The sequence below is a fragment of the Pleurodeles waltl genome, chromosome 10, assembly GCF_031143425.1.
Source record: "Pleurodeles waltl isolate 20211129_DDA chromosome 10, aPleWal1.hap1.20221129, whole genome shotgun sequence".
Classification (NCBI taxonomy): domain Eukaryota; kingdom Metazoa; phylum Chordata; class Amphibia; order Caudata; family Salamandridae; genus Pleurodeles; species Pleurodeles waltl.
The window spans coordinates 100797010-100823416 of NC_090449.1; the positions used below are offsets into that span (position 1 = coordinate 100797010).

Below are 26407 nucleotides of genomic sequence, written 5' to 3' on the forward strand. Positions count from 1 at the left end.
ACATATATCATTTGGAACTGCTAGCGTTGTTTCTTGCATTAAAAGCATTTCAACCACTAGTAGCCCCAAACACATCCTTGTCAAAACCGACAACATGACAACAATGTATTATCTCAAAAAACCAGGGGGGGACACACTCGTCACAACTGTGTCTCTTAGCACAAACAATTTGGCATTGGGCAATTCACAATCATATTCGCCTGATAGCACAATACATACCAGGCATTCAGAATCAGTTAGCCGACAATCTCAGTCGAGACCACCAGCAAACTCACCAAACATAGACCTATTCGCAACAAAAGAAAACTCAAAATGCCAAAACTTTGCGTCCAGGTACCCACACCCTCAGTCCAAGGGCAATGCACTATGGATGAGTTGGTCAGGGATATTTGCTTATGCTTTCTCCCTCTCCCACTCATTCCTTATCTGGTCAACAAACTAAGTCAAAACAAACTCAAACTAATACTCATTGCACCAACCTGGGCTCGCCAACCGTGGTACACAACACTGTTGGACTTATCGGTAGTACCCCATATCAAACTACCAAACATACCAGATCTGTTAACACAGCCCAAACAACAGATCAGACACCCGAATCCAGCATCGCTCAATCTAGCGATCTGGCTCCTGAAGTCTTAGAATTCGGACATTTAAATCTTACACAAGAGTGTATGGAGGTCATTAAACAAGCAAGAAAACCAACAACAAGGCATTGTTACGCAAACAAATAGAAAAAATTCGTTTGCTACTGCCACACTAACCAGATCCAACCACTACATGCCTCCACAAAGGACATTGTAAGCTACTTTTTACACTTACAAAAGTCTAATCTAGCATTCTCTTCCATTAAAATACATCTCACTGCAGTATCTGCCTATCTGCGGATTACTCATACAACATCGCTTTTTAGAATCCCAGTCATTAAAGCATTTATGGAGACTAAAAAGAAATATACCCCCAAGGACACCACCAGTACCTTTGTGGAACCTTAATATTGTATTAACCCGACTCATGGGCCCACCATTGGAACCCATGCATTCTCGTGAAATGCAATATCTGACTTGGAAACTAGCCTTTCTAATAGCTATCACATCACTTAGAAGAGTAAGTGAGATACAAGCATTTACTATTCAAGAACCCTTTATACAAATACATAAACATAAAGTGGTTCTCCGTACAAATCCGAAATTCTTACCAAAGGTCATATCACCATTTCACCTAAACCAAACTGTGGAACTCCCAGTCTTCTTTCCGCAACCAGGCTCAGTAGCCGAAAGAGCATTACATACATTAGACATAAAAAGAGCATTAATGTATTACATTGACAGAACAAAACAATTTTGTAAAACAAAACCATTGTTTGTAGCCTTCCAAAAACCTAATGCAGGTAATCCTATATCCAAACAAGGCATTGCCAGATGGATAGTTAAATGTATTCAAACTTGCTATATTAAAGCAAAAAGAGATTTACCTATTGCACCAAGAGCACATTCCACGAGGGGAAAAAAGGTGCCACAATGGCTTTTCTTGGGAATATACCTATGACGGAAAATTGTAAGGCAGCCACCTGGTCTACGCCTCGTACATTTGCTAAGCATTACTGTGTAGAGGTGTTAGCAACGCAACAAGTCACAGTAGGACAGGCTGTATTAAGAACATTATTTCAGACAACTTCAACTCCTACAGGCTAAACCACCGCTATTTGGGGAGATTACTGCTTGTTAATCTATGCACAGCATGTGTATCTGCAGCTACACATGCCACCAAACGGAAAATGTCAGTTACCTTGTGTACATCTGTTCGTGGCATGAGACGCTGCAGATTCACATGCGCCCTCCCACCTCCCCGGTAGCCGGTAGCCATTGTACGGGCACCTTTAGTATACTCACAACTCCTACCTCACCCTCTGCGGGGAAAACAATCTAAGATGGAGTCGACGCCAATGCGCAATGGAGCCGATAGGGAGGAGTCGCTCGGTCTTGTGACTCGAAAAGACTTCTTCGAAGAAAAACAACTTGTAACACTCCGAGCCCAACACTAGATGGCAGGATAATGCACAGCATGTGAACCTGCAGCATCTCATGCCACGAACAGATGTACACTGGGTAAGTGACGTTTTCCATATATAGTGACCACCCAAGGGGAGATTTTATTATTCTACCTCTCCAGCTTGTCTGTGCAGCTGACCAATAAGCTGTTTAGTAAACTATATGCTATTCTGATGGATACAACTACCTGTGGATTCCTCACCTCATGAATACTCCCATGGCGCCAGCATTCGACGGAAAACTTCTTACTAGTCTCTGCACGTCGACGAGGACGTCACTCTAGCCCACGCGACGCCGTCTGACGTCATACAGGCAATAAGAGGTCCTCGACGACGTGCGGACGTCAGTTCCCTTTTTTCCGTGCATTCGAAACGGTTATCTTCGAGGGAGCAACTGTTACTCTTGCGGTTACAGTGTATATCTTGCTGCGTAGTCTTTCGCTGTGGAAATAATGTCGCAGAGAAAGTCTGGATTTAAGCCTTGTCGTGAGTGTGGAGGCAAGATGTCGGTGACGGATCCTCATTCCGATTGCCTTTGGTGTTTGAGCTCCGACCACGACGTCTCGACTTGTGATTCATGTCGGCACATGAATCCAAAGGCCCTCAAGGAACGTGAGGCGAAGCTGTTTATGGCCAAGTCAAAGGAGAAACATCACAAGAAGTCTTCTTCCCCAAGACATCGGCGTCATCGAGACTCCCGGCGCCGTAGAGAATCTCGGCGTCATTCAAAGGAGACTCGTTCCAGGTCTCCGGATCGGCGCCGAAGGACATGGGAGGTCAGTCCCACGGTTACGCCGCATCCTTCGACGCCGTTGCCCTCTCCGGCGTCTCCAACTTCACCTGGACAGGCGTCGGTGATTGAGGTATTGGAGCCTCAAGTGTTTTCTCCGGCGCAGACGCCGAGGCCGGCGTCGGGGTCGCCTCCGAGGCAGGCACCCCAGTATCCGGCTTTTCCCACCCCTGGAGCCGATAGTTCCGCATTCTTGAATGCGATGTATGCCATCTTCCAACAGATGGCTCCAGGGGGTGCTCCGGCTGGGCCTTTGGCCTTTTCTTTGGGTGATCCTGCGCCTCTTCGGCCGGCACCCTTTATGCCCTTTCTCCCGTTTGGGAACGTGGGCTCGGCGCCAGTGTCGGCGCCGGTGGCCGCTCCGGTGGCTTCAGAAGGATTGGCCCCGGGGATTTCCATCCCGTCGACGTCTGGATTTCGGCCTGTGACTCCGGTGGGTCCATCTGCTTCAGCTGCTCTTCCGTCGGTGCCGAAGTTACCTGTGGCGCCGGATGCGGCGTCGGTGGCTTCTGAAGATCGGCGCCGATCTTCGACTTCGGCGGAGGCATTGTCGACTCCGCGTATTGAGCAACGACTTCATTCAAGGAGACGTGCTCTCCGTGTATTAGAAGAGCAGGAGTACCAACGAGCCCTAGAGGAAGGAGAGTTAGAGGACTCGGGTGATGGGCTGCGTGGACTGGAGTCGGCCAGTGGGCTGGACACTTCCCCTGAGTGGGACCTTTCGTCCCCGGGGGAATATACTGAGGAGGCTGCTTCCTTTCATGCAGTGGTACAGAAGGCAGCTCGTTTTTTGGACCTGCCTTTGCCGGTGGTGGAGGCAAAACAAAACCTTTTGACAGAGGTGTTACATCCGGCCTCAGCCGCGGCGGAGCCTCTGTTACCATTTAATGACGCTCTGCTGGATCCGGTGTTAGAGGTGTGGAAGAGGCCGGCATCTTCCCCAGCAGTTCACAGAGCCGTGGCCAGGAGGTATCGGACGGCTCCAACTGACCCTGGTTTCCTATCTAGGCACCCTACGCCGGAGAGCTTGGTGGTGCAGGCCTCCTGTTCGTCCAAGTCAGCGCCTGGTTCTTTTCCGACGGTGCCTGGGGACAGAGATTCAAAGAAGCTAGAGGCGCAGTCGAAGAAGATTTTTTCGTCCTGCAGTCTGGCGTTAAAAGCCACCAATGCAACCTGTATCCTGGGGAGGTATATTCATGCTCTGATGGATGACATTTCCTCTTCGTTTACAGAGCTTCCCCAGGGTCTTTTGGATCTTGTCTCAAATGCCCAGGCTGCTGCGACCCAAATTATCCAGACGGGACTGGATACCACCGACTCGGTAGCCAGGGCAATGGGCACAACTGTGGTGGCAGGAGACAGGCCTGGCTCCGTAACTCGGGCTTTTCGGCAGATGTACAGTCCACATTGTTGGATCTCCCGTTTGATGGGGACAAACTGTTTGGAGCTAAGGCTGATTCGGCCTTGGAACGTTTTAAGGAAAGCAGGGCCACGGCTAAGTCGTTAGGGCTCCAAGCTCCTTCTTCCACGGCCTCTTCCAGATTCTTCAGGAGGTTTCGTGGATTTGGGCGTGGCTCTTCCTCCTCTTCCTTTCGGGGGAGATATCAGCAACCTGCTTCTTCCCATCCCTATAGATCTTTCAGGGGGAGAGGTAGGGTCCGCACCAGAGGAGCCTCTCAGCAGCACTCTGCCTCTTCCTCATCCTCTGGCGGGGTGCAGCAGGGGAAGCAGCCTTAGGCTTCCACCATTTCCCACTCACTCCTCTCCTGTAGGGGGAAGATTACAGCATTTTCTCACCAAATGGAAGACTGTTACATCGGTCACTTGGGTTCTCAGTGTTGTGGGAAAAGGCTACACCCTTCCCTTTCGGGAGTTCCCGCCCCTCATCCCGCCCCGCCCTTCGTATTGTTCAGAAGAACACCTCCTGTTGCTAGAACAGGAGGTGCAAGTCCTCCTTTCAAAGGGCGCGGTGGAGTTGGTCCCGGAGCAGGAAAGGGGTCGAGGAGTTTACTCAAGGTATTTCCTGATTCCCAAGAAGGATTGTCGTTTGAGACCAATTCTGGACCTGAGGATCTTGAATTGGTTCCTCAAGTAGGAAAAGTTCAAGATGCTGACCCTAGCACAGGTGCTTTTGGCGTTGAACATGGAAGACTGGATGGTGTCTGTCGACTTGCAGGATGCTTACTTTCATATCCCGATACTCAAGTCACACAGGAAGTATCTCCGGTTTGTGGTGGGATCGCAACACTATCAGTTTGCGGTCCTTCCGTTTGGTCTTACTTCAGCACCTCGAGTCTTCACGAAGGTGATGTCGGTGGTTGCGGCAGAACTCAGAAGGAAGGGGATAGCAGTATTCCCTTACTTGGACGACTGGTTGATCAAAGCCAAGTCCCCGGAGCTTGTGTCGCATCATCTGCAGTCAACAACCCAGTTGTTGTTCGACCTGGGTTTTTCGGTGAACGAGCCCAAATCTCACCTAGAGCCCTCTCAGCGCCTCCTGTTCATAGGGGCAGTACTGGATACAACATTGGGTCGGGCCTTTCCTCCGCCTCAGCGGATTCAAGATATTCAGGATTTGGTTCCAATGTTTCGAAATGGAGCGGTAGTTCCAGTCCTCAAGGTCCTTCGTCTGCTCGGTCTTTTTGCCTCCTGCATTCTGTTGGTCACGCATGCTCGCTGGCACATGAGGGCTCTTCAGTGGTGCCTCCGAAGGCAGTGGTCTCAACACAGAGGGGATCTAGAGGCTACTGTCAAGATCTCCAGAGATGCTGCTGTGGATTTGAAGTGGTGGATTGCAAGCAACAATCTTTCACAAGGAAAGCCGTTCCAGCAGTCGCCACCAGTGGCCACAGTCATAACGGATGCTTCCACTCTAGGGTGGGGAGCTCATCTGGGGGATCTGGAGATCAAAGGTCTTTGGTCTCCAGAGGAACAGATGTTTCACATCAATCTGTTAGAGTTACGGGCTGTACGTCTGGCTCTCAAGGCCTTCCTCCCTTCCCTTCGTGGTCAGTCGGTACAGGTCCTAACGGACAATACTACCACGATGTGGTACATAAACAAGCAGGGAGGAGTGGGGTCGTACCTTCTCTGCAGAGAAGCTCTTCGACTATGGTCCTGGGCAAAGGACCATCGGATTTGCTTGATAGCAAACCATCTGGCCGGAGTTTTGAACGTGCGTGCGGACAGTCTCAGTCGCCACTTCTCGGCAGACCACGAGTGGCGTCTCCATCCAGATCAAGTCTGTTTAATCTTCCAGAGGTGGGGGTTTCCTCGGGTAGATCTGTTCGCCACTCGAGAGAACGCGCATTGTCCGTTGTTCTGCAGCCTTCAGTATCCGATGCAGGGAGCGTTGGGGGACGCGTTTCAAATAACCTGGTGCGGCCAGTTGCTTTACGCGTTTCCTCCCATACCCTTGATTCCTCGAGTATTGAGGTAGATTCGCCAAGACCGGGCTCTAGTAATCTTAATAGCTCCGGATTGGCCAAGGAGGGTGTGGTACTCCGACCTTCTCCAACTCTCAATGTGCCCGCCGCTCTGTCTCCCTTTTCAGGGCAGACCTCCTCTCGCAGTCGCAGGGGCAGGTTCTACACCCCAACCTCCAGAGTCTGCACCTACATGCCTGGAGATTGAACGGGGCAACCTGAGTTCCTTCTCTCTCCCGCCTGAGGTAGTGGATGTTATATTAGCGGCCAGGCGACACTCCACTAAATCTATCTACGCTAATAGGTGGTCTAAATTTGTTGCGTGGTGTGGAGAGAGGCAGATTGATCCTTTGCATGCTCATCTATCGGACGTTTTGTCTTTTGCTCTATCTCTGGCGCAGAAAGGTTGTGCAGTGGCTACCATTAAGGGTTATTTATCGGCCTTGTCAGCCTTCATATGTCTTCCAGACCAACCATCTTTATTTAAATCCCCTATTGTTATCAGATTCTTGAAAGGTCTTCTAAATCAATATCCTCCAAAGCCATTCGTTATGCCGCAATGGGATTTGTCCTTGGTCCTGACTTTCCTTATGGGGTCCCCTTTTGAACCTATGCATTCTTGCCCCTTGAGGTATTTGGTTTTAAAAACAGTCTTCCTGATAGCTATAACATCAGCAAGGAGAGTGAGTGAGTTGCAGGCCTTATCAGTAAAGCCCCCTTATACAACTTTTTATGGGGATAAGGTGGTGTTGAGGACCAAGGCTGCTTTCCTCCCGAAGGTTGTTTCACCCTTCCATTTGGCTCAGGCAATTACTTTGTCCACGTTCTATCCTCCGCCTCATCCTTCCAAAGAGGAAGAAAGACTGCACCGTCTGGATCCAAAGAGAGCGTTGAGCTTCTTTATTGATAGAACAAAGGATTTCAGGCTGGAGGATCAGCTGTTTATTGGATACGTGGGCAAGAGGAGAGGAAAGGCAGTCCACAAGAGAACACTATCCAGGTGGGTTGTTCTTTGCATTAAAATATGTTACTCTTTGGCAAAGAAGGATCCTCCTGAGGGCATTAGAGCTCATTCCACCAGAGCTAAGTCGGCCACTTCGGCCTTGGCCAGGGGTGTTCCTGTGGTCGACATCTGCAAGGCCGCAACTTGGTCGTCCCTTCACACTTTTGCAAAACATTACTGTTTGGATTCTGAGGTTAGAAGGGACGGCCATTTTGCACGGTCAGTGCTGCAGGATTTCTTGGTTTGACCATTTAGGCACCCACCGCCGGGCGTGGTACTGCTTTGGGACTCTATTCATGAGGTGAGGAATCCACAGGTAGTTGTATCCATCAGAAGAACGAGTTACTTACCTTCGGTAACGACTTTTCTGGTGGATACATTAGCTACCTGTGGATTCCTCACGGTCCCACCCGCCTCCCCGTTGCCTTTCTGGTCTTACCAAGTAATCCTTGGGTGCGCTCCTCTTGGTCTTTGAGGGTGCAATAGATGTGTATATAATATATTTATATATATGTATATATGTATATATCTTTGTGTATATACTTGGTGTGTGTATATATTTTAAAAGAGAAAGTTTTTTATATATATATTTATATAAAAAGATTTACAGTTATTCATACAATGTTGTGTATTTTTACAATATAATGGGATGTTGCCTTGCTCTTTCATTGCATTGCCTGGTTGTTCTCATGCACGTAAAAAATGATTGGTACTGACGTCGGCACGTCGTCGAGGACCTCTTATTGCCTGTATGACGTCAGACGGCGTCGCGTGGGCTAGAGTGACGTCCTCGTCGACGTGCAGAGACTAGTAAGAAGTTTTCCGTCGAATGCTGGCGCCATGGGAGTATTCATGAGGTGAGGAATCCACAGGTAGCTAATGTATCCACCAGAAAAGTCGTTACCGAAGGTAAGTAACTCGTTCTTCTTGTCATGCAAATTTGGAATTCAGGCATATGCAGAGTGACTTTATGCACGCTCTGTTTCCCCACATTGCGGTGTTTATTTATTCTCATAACAAAGTGTGCAGTCACCTGGTAGGTGTGTGTTGTGGGCCTGGGGAGGTAGGGGGTTGAGTGGTGGGTCTTGGGTGGGAGCGGTTGTGGTACCCTGGCACTGAGCAGGCCTAGAGCAGACTGGAATCCATGCAAAGAGCTAGGACATCAACTTCTTGTGGAACTCATAAATCAAGGAGTAGGCTCTGAGATATCATGGCAGTTTTTTCCATGCTTTAGGAGCAATGTAGGAAAAAGCTTGACCACCATATCTCGTTTTCAGATGCACGGGATGCGTGCGAGTAAGACTCTGGCTGAGCAGACATGTCTGAATGTTTTGTGGAAGGAGATGCAGTTGTTGAGGTATGCTAGGCCAGTGTTGTGTAGCGCTTTGAAGGTGTGAATTTTGAACAGAGCTCTCTTCTGTATGGGGAACTCTTGAAGTGCCATGTGGTATAATGCGTGTGTGGTATAGCAGGCTGAGAGTCATTCTGGTTGCAGAGTTTGCAATGGTTTGTAGTCCTTTGGTGAGATGTTTTTTTGTTTCCAGCATTGAGTGTGTGCCTGTAGTTCAGCTTGCTAGTGAAAAGGGGGTGAGTGACATTTTAGTTGGTGCTGATTGGGAACCACTTGCAGATATTCTTCAGGGTGTACAAGCAGGAGGCTGTGATGGCATTGTCTTGGATGGTCTTGTTGAGTTTGCTGTTGATTATGAACCAAGGTTCTTGGCCTGGGGAGGATATCGGGCTTATTTCAATCAACCGTCATGCAGAGTCCCAGTGTGTTTTTTTTTTTTTTTTTTCTCCTGCCAAGACCCTGACTTCCATCTTGTAGGTGTTCAGTTTGAGATTGTTGGTCTTCATCCAGTCATCTGCTTCGTTTACACAGTTTGTGAACTTAGTCCTAGTGTTCAGAGTCTTTTCCGAGAGGGAGAGTATAAGTTGAATCTTGTTGACATAGTAAAGGACATTGATGTCATGTACACAGATGTTGCTGGCAAGTGGGATCATGTATGCATTGCATACATTCAGGCTCAGTAATAATCAAAGAGGTACTCCACAGAGGAGATTACAGTTGTCCAATGAGTACTAATCTAAGTTAGTCATGCCAGTCGAGAAGGAGCTGATCCATCAGAGGGGGTTCTTGGATTCCATTGTTGAGCAGGTGTCTGGGGTGAGGGACCATGTTGAAGGCTGTGGAAAGGTCCAGGAAGATGAAGGCTGAGTCTTCTTGGTCTAGGGCCACCGAGATGATATCTGTGGTGGCCATGAGGGCAGTTTTTGTGCTGTGCTTGGGTTTCAACGCAGACTGTTTTAAGTCAAGCAGTTGGTGGTCATTGAAGTGGCCAGAGAGGTGTGGGTTGATAAGTATTGCCTGGAGTTTGGGTAGGTGTGGTAGTAGGGAGAGTGGCCTGTAGTTAGCAAGCACAGATGTGTATGCAGTATCTTTCTTCAACAGTGGGACAGTGGCTTGTTGCCAGTCGTCCAGGATGGTGGCTGTAGAGATGGAGGTGTAAATCATTTGTTGAAGGCATGGTGGGGGAGGGATTTGAAGAGACACAGGAATAAGTAACCTGCATGTTTGTGGTGATATTATCCATAATGATGGCAGGCAGGAGTCGTGGTCGCTTCTTTGGGTGAGATCGGGAGTTGGGTAGTGAGTTCTGGTGGGTCTGATTGAGGATCAGAGTTGCTGTATTTGGCCGTCATCTTACTGTTATAATTGTGGTTTATTCATGAGTCAAAGGCTCACCTGACACCTTTCCAAAGGCTTTTTCTTTGAGGTTGTCCTGGATACTGTACATTTCAGTGCCGTCCCTCCTTTGCAACGAGTCCCTGACACTTGCAGTTTGATCTTTATATTTCAGTCTTGATCCTAGATTATCGTATGAGTAGCTGGGTCTCCTTGGTTTATTAGGCTCTTGCATCTTCCTCGTTGACTACACCAGGTGGTATATGTGGGCTGTGCGATGGGATCTAATTTTCCAGTAGACCTAACACCAAGGAAATCTATTGAAGGCCCTTCGGATCTTGAAGGAAACTGCACATGAACTTCCATTGTGGTTAGTCAACCGCAGTTAGACCAGCAGCAGATCCCTCTCCCTACCCCACCGTAGCTGATGATAGTGATGGATGCAACACTTCTAGGTTGAGGAGGTAATTCGGGAGAGGTGAAGATCGGGGAATCTGGTCACAGAGGGACACCCAACTTTGCATCATCTTGTTGGAGGTCTGACCAATTTGCTAAGCCTTAAAGGCCTGCCTACCGTCATATGGAGAAAGGTGCAGATCCTCAGAGGGAACACCATCGCTACGTGGTGTTACTACAAGCCGTGCAGAATAGGGTCTTGTATCCTTTTATTCTTCAGTATATTTTTTTCTGTTTCGCAAAATGCATTCCTTAAACCTCTGCTGAACAAAATAGGGCAGAGATCATGTAGACAATTTTTTATTTTTTTATTTATTTATTTTTTACCGAACATTGTTTCATTTTTAACTTTTTTTTAATTCAATTTTGAAATTGGTAATATTTAAAAATATTGTATTCTAGATCATACATCATAGGAAAGCATAACTGGCCCATATGTGTTTACTTTCAGGAAAGAAATGTGTCCAGTCTACGGACATTTCATCAGTAAAAAACACAAGGGCAATCTCCAAGAGTTGTAGATGGCCCCCAAGAATACACTGTGTGTATCCTTAAAGATTACCCCTCAGGTTTCTCTGTGAGTACCAAACTTTCTAAATTTTCTCCAGTTTTTGGGTACACATACCCCTCGTATATCATTTTTTCCATGCCTGTACACCTATTAATGCCCACTCTTCACATGGACAAACTTAGTAAAATGTTATTCCATTCATATGAATTGTGCAACAAGATTATACAGGATCCACTTACTTGATCAATGTGGTTAACCTGCTTTAAATCCCTGCAGTGTTGTATTAGGGGTCAACTAAAATTGTATGCCTGGGACTCCTAATTGATCTGTGTGAATTTAATTTCAGGAAGGTGTGAATCTGTTGAGAGCTCCATGTGGATTGAAGAAATGTACCTAATTTGCTGGAGTAACATCCACAAAAAAAGAATATTTACTTTTGCATAGTACCTTGTTCTGCAGTCCTACACCACATACAGGATTTAGACTGTATTAATATGAAAGATTAGTGACTTTCTTGGGCTATGAAAGTGTCTCCTTCCAGTCATCTAATTGGGCCATATATATCTTCCCTTTTGCCTTCTGACCCATTAACTTGTAAGGTTCATTATTAACTATGGTTCAGTAGATCTTTGAAACTGCCTGTTTTGTTAATTCTGAGCTCTAGGTTACAGTTGAGTGAACATGTTGGTATTTAAAATATTTCTTCTGTGTAAGTTCAAATTCTATTTGCAGGGTATAGAACCACTTTACACATTGATTCTGACTAGCTTCCCTCAGTTGCGAAGTACCAGTAAGGTCTCAGACCCTGTAGTCAGTTGCCAACCTCATCAATTAGTCCATGGTGCGCATTGCTTTCACCAAGGGCAAAAGTCTTCTTTGTTCGGACTCCTTTAACACGATGATAGCGAGAATTATACTGCATCTAAACTATACTCTTTTGCAATGAAATTGTTGTCATCTGAAGCTGATGTTGGAGTTTTTCTAATATTTCCTTAAAATAGAGAACTAATTTTACATTTGTATTTTTTCGCCCCAAGCCTTAATTCGGTAGCACTGAGGTTCATTATGCTATTGACTGTTTTCTGTTGGCATCTTTTTAACACATATGGGAAGGTCATGCATTTGGATATTAAAATATCTATATCTAGCCTCTAGAATAGGAAAGGTATCCTCAAACACCCACTGCACATATCTTAGACTTTCAGATTGTCCCCTGGTCTTACGCTACTTCTAATCCTTTCAGGCGTCGCCTTTAATTTAAAACACTGCTCTGACAAGCAGACCCATATCCCAAAGCCAATTAGCTTGCTCAGCCATCTCTTTTGAGTAATGCATTTTATTGAATTGGCTACCATTCTTGATTCTCCTTGTAGTTGTTCTTATTCACCCAGCCCTGAGACCACCTACACTTAGCCAAACCAAGCCTCTGTTCACATCCCTACTTTTTCCCCACAGGGTAGCTATTTGATCATGTAAACACACTGCCACCATGCATCAAGTGCTTCTTTTAAAGGTGGGGACATTGATTATGCATCATTTAAGTTGTTAGCTTAGTTTACCTTCTCCATCTCCCACTCTCTATTGTTTGAGAAAGCACATTAACTGTAAGTGCATTGCTCTCTCCCTTGAAATGGTGTTATGCTATCAAGTTTCTTATGTAACTCCCGCCATATACACAGCATATCATTTAGAACCCACAATATAGTTCTTCCTCTGCATAGGACATCCTTCTTTGGTTCAGTGAAACATTCCGAGTTCTCTAGGGATTTCACACGTAGTGCTGCCTCTTGGTTCATGTGTGTGCCCTGTCTGTACAGCATTCCGTTGATCCCATTGCAGTTCATCTGCAATACTGAAAAGCCTTCTCGGCTATTCCACCTCCATCCCCCTTAATTTCCTCCAGGGTGGTATAGACTTCTGTGTGTCTTGAGTGTCACTTGAGAGGACGGCTGCTTTTTTTGTCTTACTAGAGTGGATATGATTCGGAGGAAATAGAAGATGAAATCCTTAAGAAATTTTCTGTGTTTAACTTCTGAATATTCAGTGTTTTTACTTCCTCCCTAGTTCTTTTTTAGCCAGCCACCCACATGTTCCATTGGCATGCAGAATGTCCCCAGGAGTGACTTTGGAACTTGTATATTTCTGTAAGACAGCAACAGTTGCATTATCGCCTTAATGGTCACAATGTTACTAATATTGCAGAACTCGAAAAGTACTGACATTTTCTTTATGGTGTAACCAGCTTCAACAGGTAAAATTATTTGAAAGTCTATATGCGGCCTGAATCTGTGGTTCACAAAACATCTTTGAGATCTGGAAGTAATTCTTACCAATGGCATTGGACTGCATTTGCCGTTGTAATTCTTGATTGTCGTACAAGTATGAATTAACATGTAGTTAACTGACAGGGGAAGGATTCTTTTATTATTTATTTTTGTCCCACTGCGGAGGGATATGTATGATTTTTGTATTAATTTCTACTATCGTATCCACCTTTTTTGTACATTAGTCAAATTATATGTAATGACTACCACTTAATAATAAATAAAAAAAAAGACTTTGGAACTTGTGCGCTGCTTTTTTTTTTTGCACAGTATCTTCTCTTGATGTAGTCTTTATTTGGTCTCAAATTTCCAACATTTACTACCTTGCTAGTCCGGGTTTATATTTTAGAAATAGTAGAGATTAGCAGTAAGAGTATAAAAATTAACTTTATGATGATTTTCATTTAGGTCTGTTTTTCTTCTTGGATCTGAGGGACTGGAGATCATCAGCATAGGGGTGGGAGAACATACTGATTGTTGATCAGCTACAAAAAAGGGGCACATACTTGTTCCTCACTGTACATTATTTTAGATTTGGTACGTTTGATCAGTGTTTTTTTTTTTTTTTTTTTTGTTTTTTTTTTTTCCCCCAGCAAGTTTTGTGGAGCTCCTTTATACTTGTAATAGAAATTCATCAGTGGTCACTTTTCCCTTTCCTTCATTTTAGTTCGCTGGTTTTCATTCTGGTTTTATTTTTAGATTTTGAGCTTGTGCGTGCCAGTTGTATGATTTTAGAGGGTTCTTGGGGATACTTTAAAACTACGATTCATTGCACCTTTTTTATGTTCTTTAGAAGTGCAAAGCAAAATCGAAGCATCAACAAACAGTCTGCTGTTGCTATACATCACACTCCACGGAAAAGTGCATCAAATGCATCCATGTCAATTGGACAAAGTAGTTTTAACAGCCACATCAGTGACACATCAATAGTATCTACTGTACTGGATGAGACATTGATCAGGGAGCAGACTGAAGTGGACCATCTATGGGGTAAGCAGTGCATGCTTTATTATAAGACTTTTAATTTGTGATTATTCTTTTGTAGTTCAGTGTATTGTGGTGTAACTTTTGTATCTCTCACCTGTACTTCTCCACTTTTGAGTGCCCGGATTTTAGGACTTATAAATAAGTAATAATAAATATTGTAGAGTCTCTGCCTTTTTCGTATCCTGTTTTTTTTTTTTTTTTTTTTTTTTACACTGCACCCAGCACTCCAGTTTCTCAACTTTTGGTTTGGCTCTGCGCAGCATACTGTAGCTGAAGCATGTCCTTTTCATTAAGTCTTTCCCTCCCCCTGCTCTGATATCTCTTTCTCTTACACTTGAGTATAATCATAGCTGCCAGACTTGCTCCCCTCATTCGTCAAATACTTTCCATGAATCCACATTCTGGGATGGATTTGATAGCCAGTACAGTCATTGTTTGCATCCATACAAAGAATCTCATTGGACCGTGCGCGAAGGAGGCATAGTTGCCTGATATTTACTTGGCTTGTCCAAACTGCATGTACCTGTGATCCTGTGTTTTTTTAAAAAAAAATGTATAACTCATGTCACACACTAATCACGTGTGCAGACGTTGACTGAGGCCCCATCTTTGATAAGTTGTGGGCCCCCTCCTGAATGAGGGCCATTCCTGATACATGGGCTGTAAATGATTCTGACTGAAGCTGCCGTTTGGTAGATGGGATGGTGGTTCAAACTGAGACCTAACTTATTTTTTGCTAGCGAAAGGAGTCCTTGGAAGGGGCACCGGGTCTTGTCTCTCTTCATGATCTCTTTAAGAATGGGTTGTAAATAGCTGGGTGCACCCTGCTTGCAACTCTTTGTACTTCTGTAGTGAGCATTCCACCTAGAGGATGTCCTGCTGGGCTGAGCAGCATTGCAGACAAAGGCCAACTCTGGAAGGTGGCTTGACCAGGACATAATAAAAGGGAATTGACCTGAACTGCTTCTAAGGAAGCCGACATGGAAAACGAATCCTCAATATGCGAAACGGGTATTAATTTGGCAGTCCAAGACCTAGCTGTGTTTGTTGTTATGGTCTCTCCTTCTGAAAAGGGTGATACTGCGCAGAGTAATCAGGGACTACTATACAATCAAGGCTTGGTGTAACACTGATAGCCAACTCCTCAGAGGCTATGGAACTTTGGCTTGAGTCGGATATGAAGGAGGAATTACTGGACTGTCCTGGGTGCCAATACATTCCTGCCTGTGACCAATGGAAGCAAGTGCCTACCCTGCAGGAGGGGCTCCTGGTTGAAGGGATTGCTGTAATTGACCCAGACATAGGGCCTTTCTGACAGACAGGCTAAGCAAGGGTGCCAAAAGAAATGCTGCACTGCCACATCACTTATCCTTGTTGTTGAAATGTGTGCTAGAGTACTAGGCCAACGAAACCAGGATACGAATATGCTGGTGACTCAAGTGTCGCACAAGTCAACAGGATGACTGCAACTCTGCGTAAGTGTGCCATTTGGTCAGGACAAATATGAAAGATTAAGAGCCTGATATAGATTTTCACGGACAAGTTACTCCGTCACAACAATGACGAATAGCCCATCTGCCAAAATATAAATCCCATTATATCCTATAGGATTTATATTCAGGCGGATGGGTTATCAGTCACCATTGTGACAAAGTAACCCGTCTGCCGAAACTAATTTACCAGAAGGATTTCCTTGGAGTACCTTCTGAAGAATCAAGGTTGTTGCCTTGAGGCTCTGTGTGATGGACATTGCGTCTGGCATCTATTGCCCTGAAGAATAATTACCTTTTGGACGTTGTGCTCAAGAAGCACCAAGCACTCACCCAGAGTGTTGGAGTGAGGTTCGCCATGAGTTTAGTACCCATAGGAGTGTTTGAGTGAGCCATGATCTACAGCTAGTCTCCTGTGTTGGAAATTGCCTTTTTTGCAGGGTTATCCACAAACTTTTTGCTTTGGACCTCCTGTTTTTGATCCTGTGCTGAATTTCGTTTTTGCTGGCTTTAGGACTCTGAGTACTTTACCACTGCTAACCAGTGCTGAAGTGCAAGTACTCTTTGTCTAAATGGTATTGGTGATTGGTTCATCTATGATTGGCATATTTGATTTACCAGTAAGTCCCTAGTATACTGCACCATGTGTGCCCAGGGCCTGTAAATCAAATGCAACTAATGTGCTTGCAGCACTGATTGTGCCAAGCACATGAGAAGCCGTGTAAACATCTTGCACCTGCCACTGCAGTGTATGTGTGGGCAGTTGTAAACTGCTATGTCCACCTGGCAAGTGCACCCACTTGCCAGGCACAAACCCTCTCTTTTATTACCTTAAGTCACCCTTAAGGTAGGCCTAAAGCAGCCCCATGGGCAGGGTGCAGTGTATTTAAAAGGTAGGAAATGTACTGGTGTGTTTTACATGTCCTGATAGTGAAATACTGCTAAGTTTGTTTTTCTCTATTGCAAGGCCTATCTCGCCTATAGGGTAACATGGGGATCGCCTTAAAAGATATTTCAAGTGTTATTTCCCATTAGGAGCAAATAGAGATGGCGAGTATGGGGTCTCTGAACTCACAATTTAAAAATACATATTTTGATGAAGTTGGTTTTTAAATTGTAAGCTTGAACATTCCACTTTTAGAAAGTGGGCATTTTCTTGCTTAACCATTCTGTGCCTCTGCTGGTCTGTGGAATACACGTCTGGGTCAGGATGACAGTTGGGCTTTTTGTGCATTCACACTAAGGTGTGGCTTGAATATACTGATATGTCTTCCTGAGCAAGAGTGATGGGAGGATCTGACACTTACACCTGAATGGGGCTGTGCATTTCCTTACACAAAGCAGTCTCTAACCCCATGGAGCGTGTCTGGGGCCGGGGCAGTAAAGGCAGGGCCTTGTGCAATACAAAACACTTTTCTTTGAAGTTTGCCTACTTCAAAGGCAGAAATGGGTTTAAGTACTAGACCTCTGACCACACAGAGTTAGAATCCACTCTGCCTGTTGCTGTGCTGGCCTGCTGCTTGCTGCTTTTGTCCTTGGAGTAAAAGGACTGGTTTTTGCCTTCTACATCCTGCTTTCAAATGTTCATCAAGTGCTTGGACTGAGCTTGTCTCCTGGTGGAAGTCTCAGTGACATCAAAGACTTTACCTACCAGCACCTGGGCTGTCTTGCTGAGAGTCCTGACTTGCGATGTGGAGCAAAATCCAGCTCCTGGGCCCTTGGGAGTGAGTTCTGATGTAGCCAAGAATAAACAAGTACATAGACTCCAGAGGGACTTGGGAACTGGTGCCCCTGTCCGACTCCGCGGCGCTGCCGGCATCGTAGCTGTAGTCCCCGCGGAGTGCAATGACAGTGACAGGCCCGACACTGCTTCAGCATCTCTGAAGTCCTGCCACAGCATGAGTCCCGAGTGCCGTGTCACTGATGTCCATGACACCCGACTCCACTGCTACACCTGTAATCGAGACACTGCGAAGTTGACGCCTCAAGTCTTAACCAGCTGGATTCATTGACCACGCCTTCTCGTAATCAACGACGCCTCGCCACCACTGCATCACCTCACCTACCGACGCTTCACCTCCCATGCCTAGCAGTAAGGAACCAACTCCTCACCTTACCAGTAGTGGTAAGGAACCAACGCCACACCTCCCCAACTCCGTGCGACGCCTTTTGTTTCCTAATTTTTCATTGTACTGCACCTGAGGTCCGTGCGACTCTGTGACCGGCCCACACTCCCTTGCGAGTGGCGTTGGACTGTTGGGAACGACTCAGAAACACCAGCACCAACTAGGGCTATCACAGCATCTTGACTAAGCGCTACACTAAGGTTTCATCTTCAAACACTTGTATCTTTACTTGTGTATGTTTGCATTTTTGTTGTTTTGGTCTTGTATATGTATGTGTGTGTGTGTGTGTGTGTATATATATATAACAAAATAAGTCGTTCCTTTCGCAGGAAAGGAAACACCGCAGCCACAGAATCCTTTAGCAAAAACGTATTCATTCAGGCCAAAATAAAACGAGCAAAATGCACAATCCCACCCGACGTGTTTCGGGAGACCTCGCTCCCTTGTTCACGGGAAATCATAATAGTCCCTACTTCAGTTTCCATTTAACAATTACGAATACTAACTAAACATAAAAAACTTGCTTCACTAGTTGGGAGTCACAATCAACTTTGTCACATCCCTTCTACAGCCTCTTCAGATACAGTCCTATATAGAAGCTGTTCTCACTGCAGAATTTGGGTAAGACAAACCAGCTCATGTTCACTTTTAAGCCTCTGTTCCCCAGTTTCAGGAGAATCGTACATCACATTCAGGACTATCATTCACCTGCTATGGATGATGTCCTCCAGCATTTCCATTGTTCCCTATGCCATACTCTACGTGTGTCCCCTACAGTAGTGTCTATCTCGTTTGCGGTCTCTGTCAAAGGGTCACCTGGAGGATCTAGTGTTAGACCGCAATACTCCCTGCTCTCTGGAGTGATGACACACTACCCAGCAGTTGAAAGGGGAGTCTTTTCAGGACCCTGAGTCTCTGGTAATTCTGACCACAGACGCATCACTTCAGGGTTGGTGCTCTCACCTTCAAGACATCACAGTACAGGGCCTCTGAGATCTCAGTCACCAATCCCTATATATCAGCTACCTCAAGCTTCAGACAGTCTTTCTAGCCCTGAAAGCATGTCTTCATCACCCGTCTCACAAGGTTGTCTTAGTCTGCACAGACAACATGACAGCCATGACCTACCTTTAGAAACAAGGGTGGGAGTGGGGAACATGGTCATCCCAATTGTCACAACTCTGACAATTTGGAAGTAGGCTTTCCACCACTAAATTCACCTGGTGGCAGAATTTCTCCTGCGAACAGAGAACAGATCTGTTCAGAAGGATGCAGCAGCAAGTCTACAAATTGGAATTCCACTCCAATTCTGAAGTTCCTCCCTAAAGTGGTGTCTCAGTTCCACATTAATCAATACATTGGGTTACCAGTCTTCTTTCCTCAGCCTGTCTCAGTTGCCGAAAGAGCCGTTCACACTTTAGACGTTAAACGTGCATTAATGTTCTACATTGATAGAAGTAAAGTATTTAGAAAGACTAAGCAGCTTTGTAGCGTTCTCACTACTTTAAAAAGGCTATCCAAAAGCAGCATAGCTAGGTGGCTAGTAAAAGTGTGTGCAAACTTGTTATGCTAAAGCAAAAAGCCAACTTCCTGTCACTCTCAGAGCACACTCTACCATGAGGAAAGGAGCCACTATGGATTTTGTTGGAAATATATCCAAAGCTGACATCTGTAAGGCAGCTACATAGTCTTTACCACATACATTTACAAAACACTATTGTGTAGATGCACTTGCAGGCCAACAAGCAACAATATAGGCCAAGCAGTACTAAGAACACTTTTCCAGTCACTGCAACTCCCACAGGCTAGCCACCCCTTTCATGGAGAGACTGCTTTACAGTCTGTGCAGAGCATGTGTATCTACAGCCACATGTGTCATCAAATAGAAAATGTTACTTAGTGAGTAAGCATCTGTTCTTGGCATGGAGTGCGGTAGATTCACATGCACCCTCCTCCATGCTTTCCTGTGTCAGTTCCAGTTACTTAATACTAGTATATAGTTGCACTTATATGTATTCACCTTTAGGAATGTTTCTATACTTCCTCTACACACTTTTTCTCACTCACTTGCGTGAAAACAATCTAACAATGGAGTCGATGCCCATGTTCAGTATCACAAAGAAGGAGTCACTCGATCCTGTGACGCAAAAAGCTTCTCTAAAAAAAAAAAAAAACTTGTAATACTGCAAACCCAAAACTAGATGGCAGAGCATGCAAATCTACAACACTTCATGCCACGATCAGATACTTACTGGGTAAGTAACATTTTCCTTCTGGTGAATACCCTGACTAATAAGAGTACTCACTGCCCTTCCCGCTCTGTGGAGTGGAAACTGGGACATCGTGTTAATGTTCAAAGTTAGATCTTGGCACAATGTCGACTTATGATCTCTCTAAGCCCTGTGTCTAAGGGCATGGAAGAGCGAGATTAAGATACAGAAGTGAGTGATACAGGGTAGGCACCTGTGTGAAGCTCTGTGCTGTCATTTCCAGGGCAGAATAGAGTTACAGTGGAGCCACATAAAACCGCTTATGTGCACACAGGAGCATAACTGAGAAAATTATTTGGATTGAATCTGGCGTCTAAGGGATATTCTAAAGGTGAGGAATGTGCAGCTAGATATAGATTCCACCAGAAAGGCCTCAACAGAACGTAAGCATCTTGTTCAGCAGGACAACAGCATTGTGGAGGTTATTCTTTTCTTTGAGCAGCAGTAAAGCAGCAGAACTGTACTAAATGTGTATTTATCATTATCACAGAAGTACGAAGTGTTTGTGAGGAACTAGCAAAATGACTAACACAGTAATAATGAACCACTCCTTCTTGAAGTATCTTTGAGGCTAAAAAGTTTGAAGATTTTTGTTTGCTGACCCCGGTTTACTCGGTCAATCAGTGTACACTTCTTCTGAACTGATTTGGGGTTAGGATAACATGGTTAAAGACATTTCATGATTTTTTCCTTTACTAGTTCCTTTTTTTGCATCCTGCATGGAGTGGTACTGAAACCATGATCTGTGATGCACCCTATAACAGTGCTGTTTTAAGTCAAAGCAAGTATCATAGATGGTTGTTTAAATAAACTGTCTTTAGTTTTGTTCTCAGCAGGATTATCTTCTATTGGTCAAAATCACTTAAAGATTTAAGAGTGAATTTTCTCTGGATAATACCTCCAAGATTGTGCACCTTGGGAGGGCTGGCAGTTGGACTCTTAATGTTCCTGTATATATGCACAAAGGGATACTAAAAGACACCCCTTTGAAAGAGTGCCTTTCTTGATAAGTCAGTAGAAAGAGGGTGATTGCTTCTGTGGACAGGGGCTTGGACTGAAAGTGATGTTTGGCAAGTGATGTGATGTTTGGCAAGATAATTTGTAGGTGTCTCACTTTTGAGAAGCTGGCCATTAGAGTACGAAATGATGGGAACCTCCATGATGATTGTGCTCAGTTGTTTTGGAATTGCTCCACTGAGTGGAATATCCAGTCTGCCCTGCTTTTGCTAGGGCTCTATATACTGGTTTGTGAATATGCAGTACAAATTTATCTTCATTGTACGCAAGAACCAAATGAATTGCAACTGAGTTGTGCGCCATGGAGTATTTCTTGCATCCTGTGTCCTGAGCAGCTATTGCAATTAATGTACCCCCTCCGTTGATGAATTTATCATGTGGACTGATGTGTAAACTGTGAAAATGGTGATTGAGAACAACCTTTCAACTTTAACGTCCATTGTATTGAAAAAAATATTTCTGCTTCATTCAGTACAATTTGGTCAGTTGCCAGAAAGTGACTTTTCAGCATTTAACTTACTCACTGACCAAAGCAATGGCTTGCTGTACAGTGTACACAGAGAGGTTACTATAGACATACAGTGGTTACAGTACCTTAGGGAACCATGCCGTCTCTTCATATATCCTGATGCTAGAATGTAATGCAGTTCTAATGCACTGGTTCTACAACCCCTTCATTTATTCACTTTGTTCAAGTTACTGTGATATTATTTGCTGTCCACCTACGATCGTTTTAAAACAGTTCTTAGGAATTGGCTCTAACAGTGTCACCTTATGCTTTCCATTTGTATTTAGTTCCAGTGGTACAAGTTCAGAAAGTCTGGAAGTACTCCTCACAAAATTATCCATTGCAAACAGTGAAAAAGAAATGGTCAAATGAAAAACTCAGCATCCTGGTTTTATATTGTTAATGCATCACAGATTCTTAACATCTCATGTTCTTAACACAATGCACAATTTATGACATTAGTCTCACTTTCCAGAAATCCAGGATCTTCTAATGATCATGTGGAAGCTGTCTGAGTTTGGTGTTTCAGGAGTACATTCACGCATAATTTTTACTGCTGTCAAAAGTATGTTTTTTTCAATCGGGAAAGCAGTGCGCTAAAACTGTACCCACTTCATTTTCTAGAAAATGGTAGTGAAAAGGAGAGAACCATTTTGTTAGTGATCATATTGATTCAAAATCCAAATTAATATTGGCAACTGGGGTCGTAAATAATTAATATACACTAGGTAGACTTATGAAAGATCATCATCTTCCTAGATGTCGCTTAACTTTACCTTACACAAGCCAGCTTATATTCATTCCCAGTTTATAGTCAGAAAAAATGTATTAGTATTTGTTGCCCTGATTTATTCAGATTACATCTTCAATTTTACAGTTGAAACACACCTGTCTGGTGCTAATCTTCACCTTACTAGACATATCATCAAAAGTCTGTCACGTCACTTCAGCATCCAGTTCTCTATATGAATCACTCTGGGTTTATACTTTGAATCAGGTTTGAGACTGATACCCTAGATGTGGCAAATTCTGTTTCCTGTGCTGGGTTGGATGGGAGGGAGGGTGCATTTGCAGGTTCCCTAGAAAACTCACTGCATTCTGATGAAGTTGACCATAGGTTGTGTGTCTGTTCTAGAGTCTAAAAGGTTTGTTGGTAAAGTAATTGGATCATGAAATAGCTAACCCCCCTTTTTTATACATATATAAACGGTTGATCCTCCAGGTTTTTTCTGGTGTGCCACATAGGTGGACCTTCTGCTTCAACGTAGATCGGTTTGTATGCCACAAATACAGTATGCCACTGTCTGCAGAGTTGCCTACTCTGCATTTGAGTGTAAATATTCTGCTTTTAGTTTGAACCCTATGGATTCTGAATGTTCTCTTCTAATTATTGCATCTGCCACAGTACAGTCCTAGCATATTCCATTGAACTCTATGCTGATGCTCCCATTCTGTGACTTCAGATGGTATCTCTGCATAGCTTATGGTATTGAAGGTAGTAAGTGGTGCTTCCTTGTTCGAGTCATTTAATAGAAGTCTTACTAATTCATTTGAATGTGGTTATTATTTTGTACTATAAATTGTTCTGTAAACTGCAGATGCAATTTATGTTGCACGCCATAATGTATGCACCCATCGTGAGTGTGTTATATGTCTGTAGTTAAGTGAAAAGTGTTTGTTTTTCAGGTCTCGACGACGATGGAGATCTCAGAGGTACTGTAAATTAAGCAATCTTTCTAACAATTCTTAGTTTGCTTATTGTGCTATATGATCACTTAATGCCCTTTTCCCCCTGTTGTTACTATAGGTGGGGAGTCTACATTAATTCAGACAAATGGTGGCCTCACTACAGCAGAAACCCAGACTACTCTTCTCAACGGTTACACCTGCAATGACTGCAGCATGCTTTCAGAACGAAAGGATGTCCTTACAGCTTATAGCACTCAAACGGCAACATCAACAGTGTATTCCAGAGACAGGAGTCAGAAACACAAATCCAGTAAGAGCTTTTCTGTTATGGTTTTTATGTTCCTCAATTCTTCCCTTTTCGTGTTTTTTTTTTTTTTTTAAATCCAAAATATTGGACCATTATCACTTTGAAAAACGACACTCAGTCTTGTGCCCGTGGCTTTTCATTCCATTAAGTTGCCTGTTTGGAATGTTTGGTCAAATCTTTTATATCGCCCATCTGGTGCACTAAACATGAGTCGAACCATTAAGAAAAGTGACCCTGCATATGCTAATAAGCATACCTTATTATCACACAAGAAAACAATGTGGCAGGACACAGCACATATTAATGAGTGAAATGTAAGGTGAAAGTTTATAGATGACTTTGCTGTGACCAATATGTCCAAAGGCTACTCTAACTTGCAGCTGCAAAATTCTGCTTGTTGGTGTATGTGTACCATTCTGTAGAAGGGGCCTGGTCTTTTCAGACTACATTTTCTGAGGATGAACTTCTTCTTCGGTTTGTATCAACGAAGCCCACACTCGAGCATTCTCTCAGAATATATCCGTATGTTGGCAAGATGACTTCTTGAGCACCAGCCGCTACAACAACACAGTGATATGACAATTCCATTCCATTCCATTACTAAATTTAATGTTAGCTACAGTGGAACCCTCTCTCTGTGGCAGGCTGGAAGCTTATAACTAGGAAATAGTTTTGGGGATTTGGGAGAACTGAAATTTCCTAGACCTCTTGAGGTCTTCAAGTGATTGTGCTGTCAATGAATCTGTCTCACAGTAAAGAGAGAAAGCCTATCCTGTTCTGAACATGTGTGAACAACGGTAGCTAGGACCTCGGTGTATCAAGTGCAAGACAACTTTGATGATTGTTGCAGCAGGGTTTAGAACTGATGTATGTTCCTCCCTAATATTTCTTTCCTCCCCTCTGAACTTTAATTTATTGTTGTCATGGCTAGTTTCAAAATAGATATGGAGTAGATCTTGGACACTTGCTTCCTAGCACTATTTAGTTATGTTAGTGAATTCTCCCATTTTAAATTGTTTGGGTGGAGTTGAAATGTAGACATGACATTCCTCAGCAAAAGCAGAGTGTTTTTTATGCCTTTAGGCATATGTACAGGTACAGGGAGTTGTTGGAATCTCTCACAAATATATAAATTCAGTTTACCAATAGTAGTGTTTGAGGTTTTCTTAAACGTTATTAAAAATGCAACAATAGTCATCAGATCTAGGAGTGGTGAGTGGAATGTGTCACATTTTGCCTGCCTGGCTAACATCTTTCTTGAGGAACAATAAAAGCAGTGGTGTGCTAGGAAGCCAGGCTGCCAATTTAAAAAATGGGAACAGTCAGCCTGCCACTGCCACAGGGAACATTGGGTGTTTCTTTTTAATTACTACCTAGCTAGTTATTGCTCCAAATCCAACTTGGGTGCCATCTGGTTCTGTGTTCATGCAGATAGTAAACTTGTTCCTTGTGTTGGATGTCTGGTCCCAGAGAGGGAGTATGAGTTGCTTGTTCTCACTGTAGGAGTGGATGTTGATTTTGCTTGTGTGGATGAGGTCAGCCAGAGGGATCATGTATGGGTGGGGGCTGAGCAGTGAACATTGAGTCACTCTGCAGATTACGTTTGCGTACTACTGAGGAGTAAGTTGCCAGGCTGACAGCTTGTGTTCCAGCAGAGAGTGAGTCCGACATTGGCAATGCCATTGCAGGTGTCTGAGGCAGATGGGGTGTGAAAGTGAGACCATATCATGTGCTGCAGAGAGGTCTAGGAGAATGAGGGCAGCCGTGTCTCCTCCATCAAGGATCCTGCAGATGTGGTCTTTGGCAGTAGTGAGTACTGTTTCTGTACTGTGGTTGGGCCTCAATCCCGACAGAGTGACATTGAAGAGGTGGATTAGGGATTGGGGTTTGGGGAGGGTGGGGGTTGGGGCATTGGGGGCAGGTGGTAGGGGGGATTGTGCGCTAATGATTTCGATGATGGTGAAGACAGGCCATGAGACTTTAGTTGTGACAGGGTGTGGTTGAGGGTCGAAGTTGCAGTACATGGACGTGATTTTATTACAGAAGAATCCTGAGAGTTGTTGCAAAGGTCTTGCGGGGGGGGGGGTTTATGTTGCTGGAGGCAGCAGAAGATGTGGTGAAATCTTTGATGGCAAAGGTTACCACGCTGATGCAAAAGCTGTGCATTTGGTGTTCTGTGCCTGCTGGTGGTAGTGTGTTAAATCGGATTTGAAGATGTCTTTATATGTGGTGTTTTACCTTGTTCCTCATTTGTGCTCCAGTTGCTTGTTGGCATTTTGTCAGTCTGAGCTCTTCTGTGTACCTGCTGGCCTATGGTCGTCTCTTGCTGTTGAGCTGCGCTTGAGGGTTTCCAGGGTGTCTTCATATCCAGTGATCCGGCTTTTTAGTTTTGAGATTACTTTTTGCAAGTCACTGGTATACTCAGGCCAGTAAGCAGAGAGGGCGTAAGCCCAGCTCTATTCTGTGATGCTTCCCTAGAGGCAGCGGGCAGTGGTGGTGCGGGATGGGTGTGCTGAAACTGACCTGGCTGTGGTATGTCAAGATCATTGTTCCTGGCCTGTTGATCTGGTCCAGTAGGCGTCCAGCAGTGAGAGTGTTATCGGTAATGTACTGTGTGAGGCCAAGGTTTCTGAAGTTTCAGAACTTCTCAGTGCGAACATCTAGGTGAAAGGTAAGGTCTCTAAGGCAGATGAAGGCGTGGGTGTTAATGAGGACAACCAAGTCTGTGATATCGCTGGCAAAATTGTTGTTGGGCCTGGTGGTCTGTATAC

General features: G+C 44.5%; 1 protein-coding gene across 11 annotated transcripts in view; it reads left to right on the top strand.

Moving 5' to 3' along the window:
* Positions 1–26407, top strand: part of SUN1 (Sad1 and UNC84 domain containing 1) — a 275436-nt gene that overhangs the window by 72806 nt on the left and 176223 nt on the right. For 7 of the 11 annotated variants that reach the window (XM_069209844.1, XM_069209846.1, XM_069209849.1 and 4 more), the window contains exons 3-5: positions 14036–14232; positions 23327–23353; positions 23448–23639. In XM_069209844.1, the coding sequence (XP_069065945.1) occupies positions 14036–14232; positions 23327–23353; positions 23448–23639 (416 nt within the window). Of the gene's footprint in view, positions 1–10858; positions 10985–14035; positions 14233–23326; positions 23354–23447; positions 23640–26407 lie in introns of all 11 variants that reach the window. The other 4 variants (XM_069209845.1, XM_069209848.1, XM_069209851.1 and 1 more) reach the window with 1 other exon arrangement.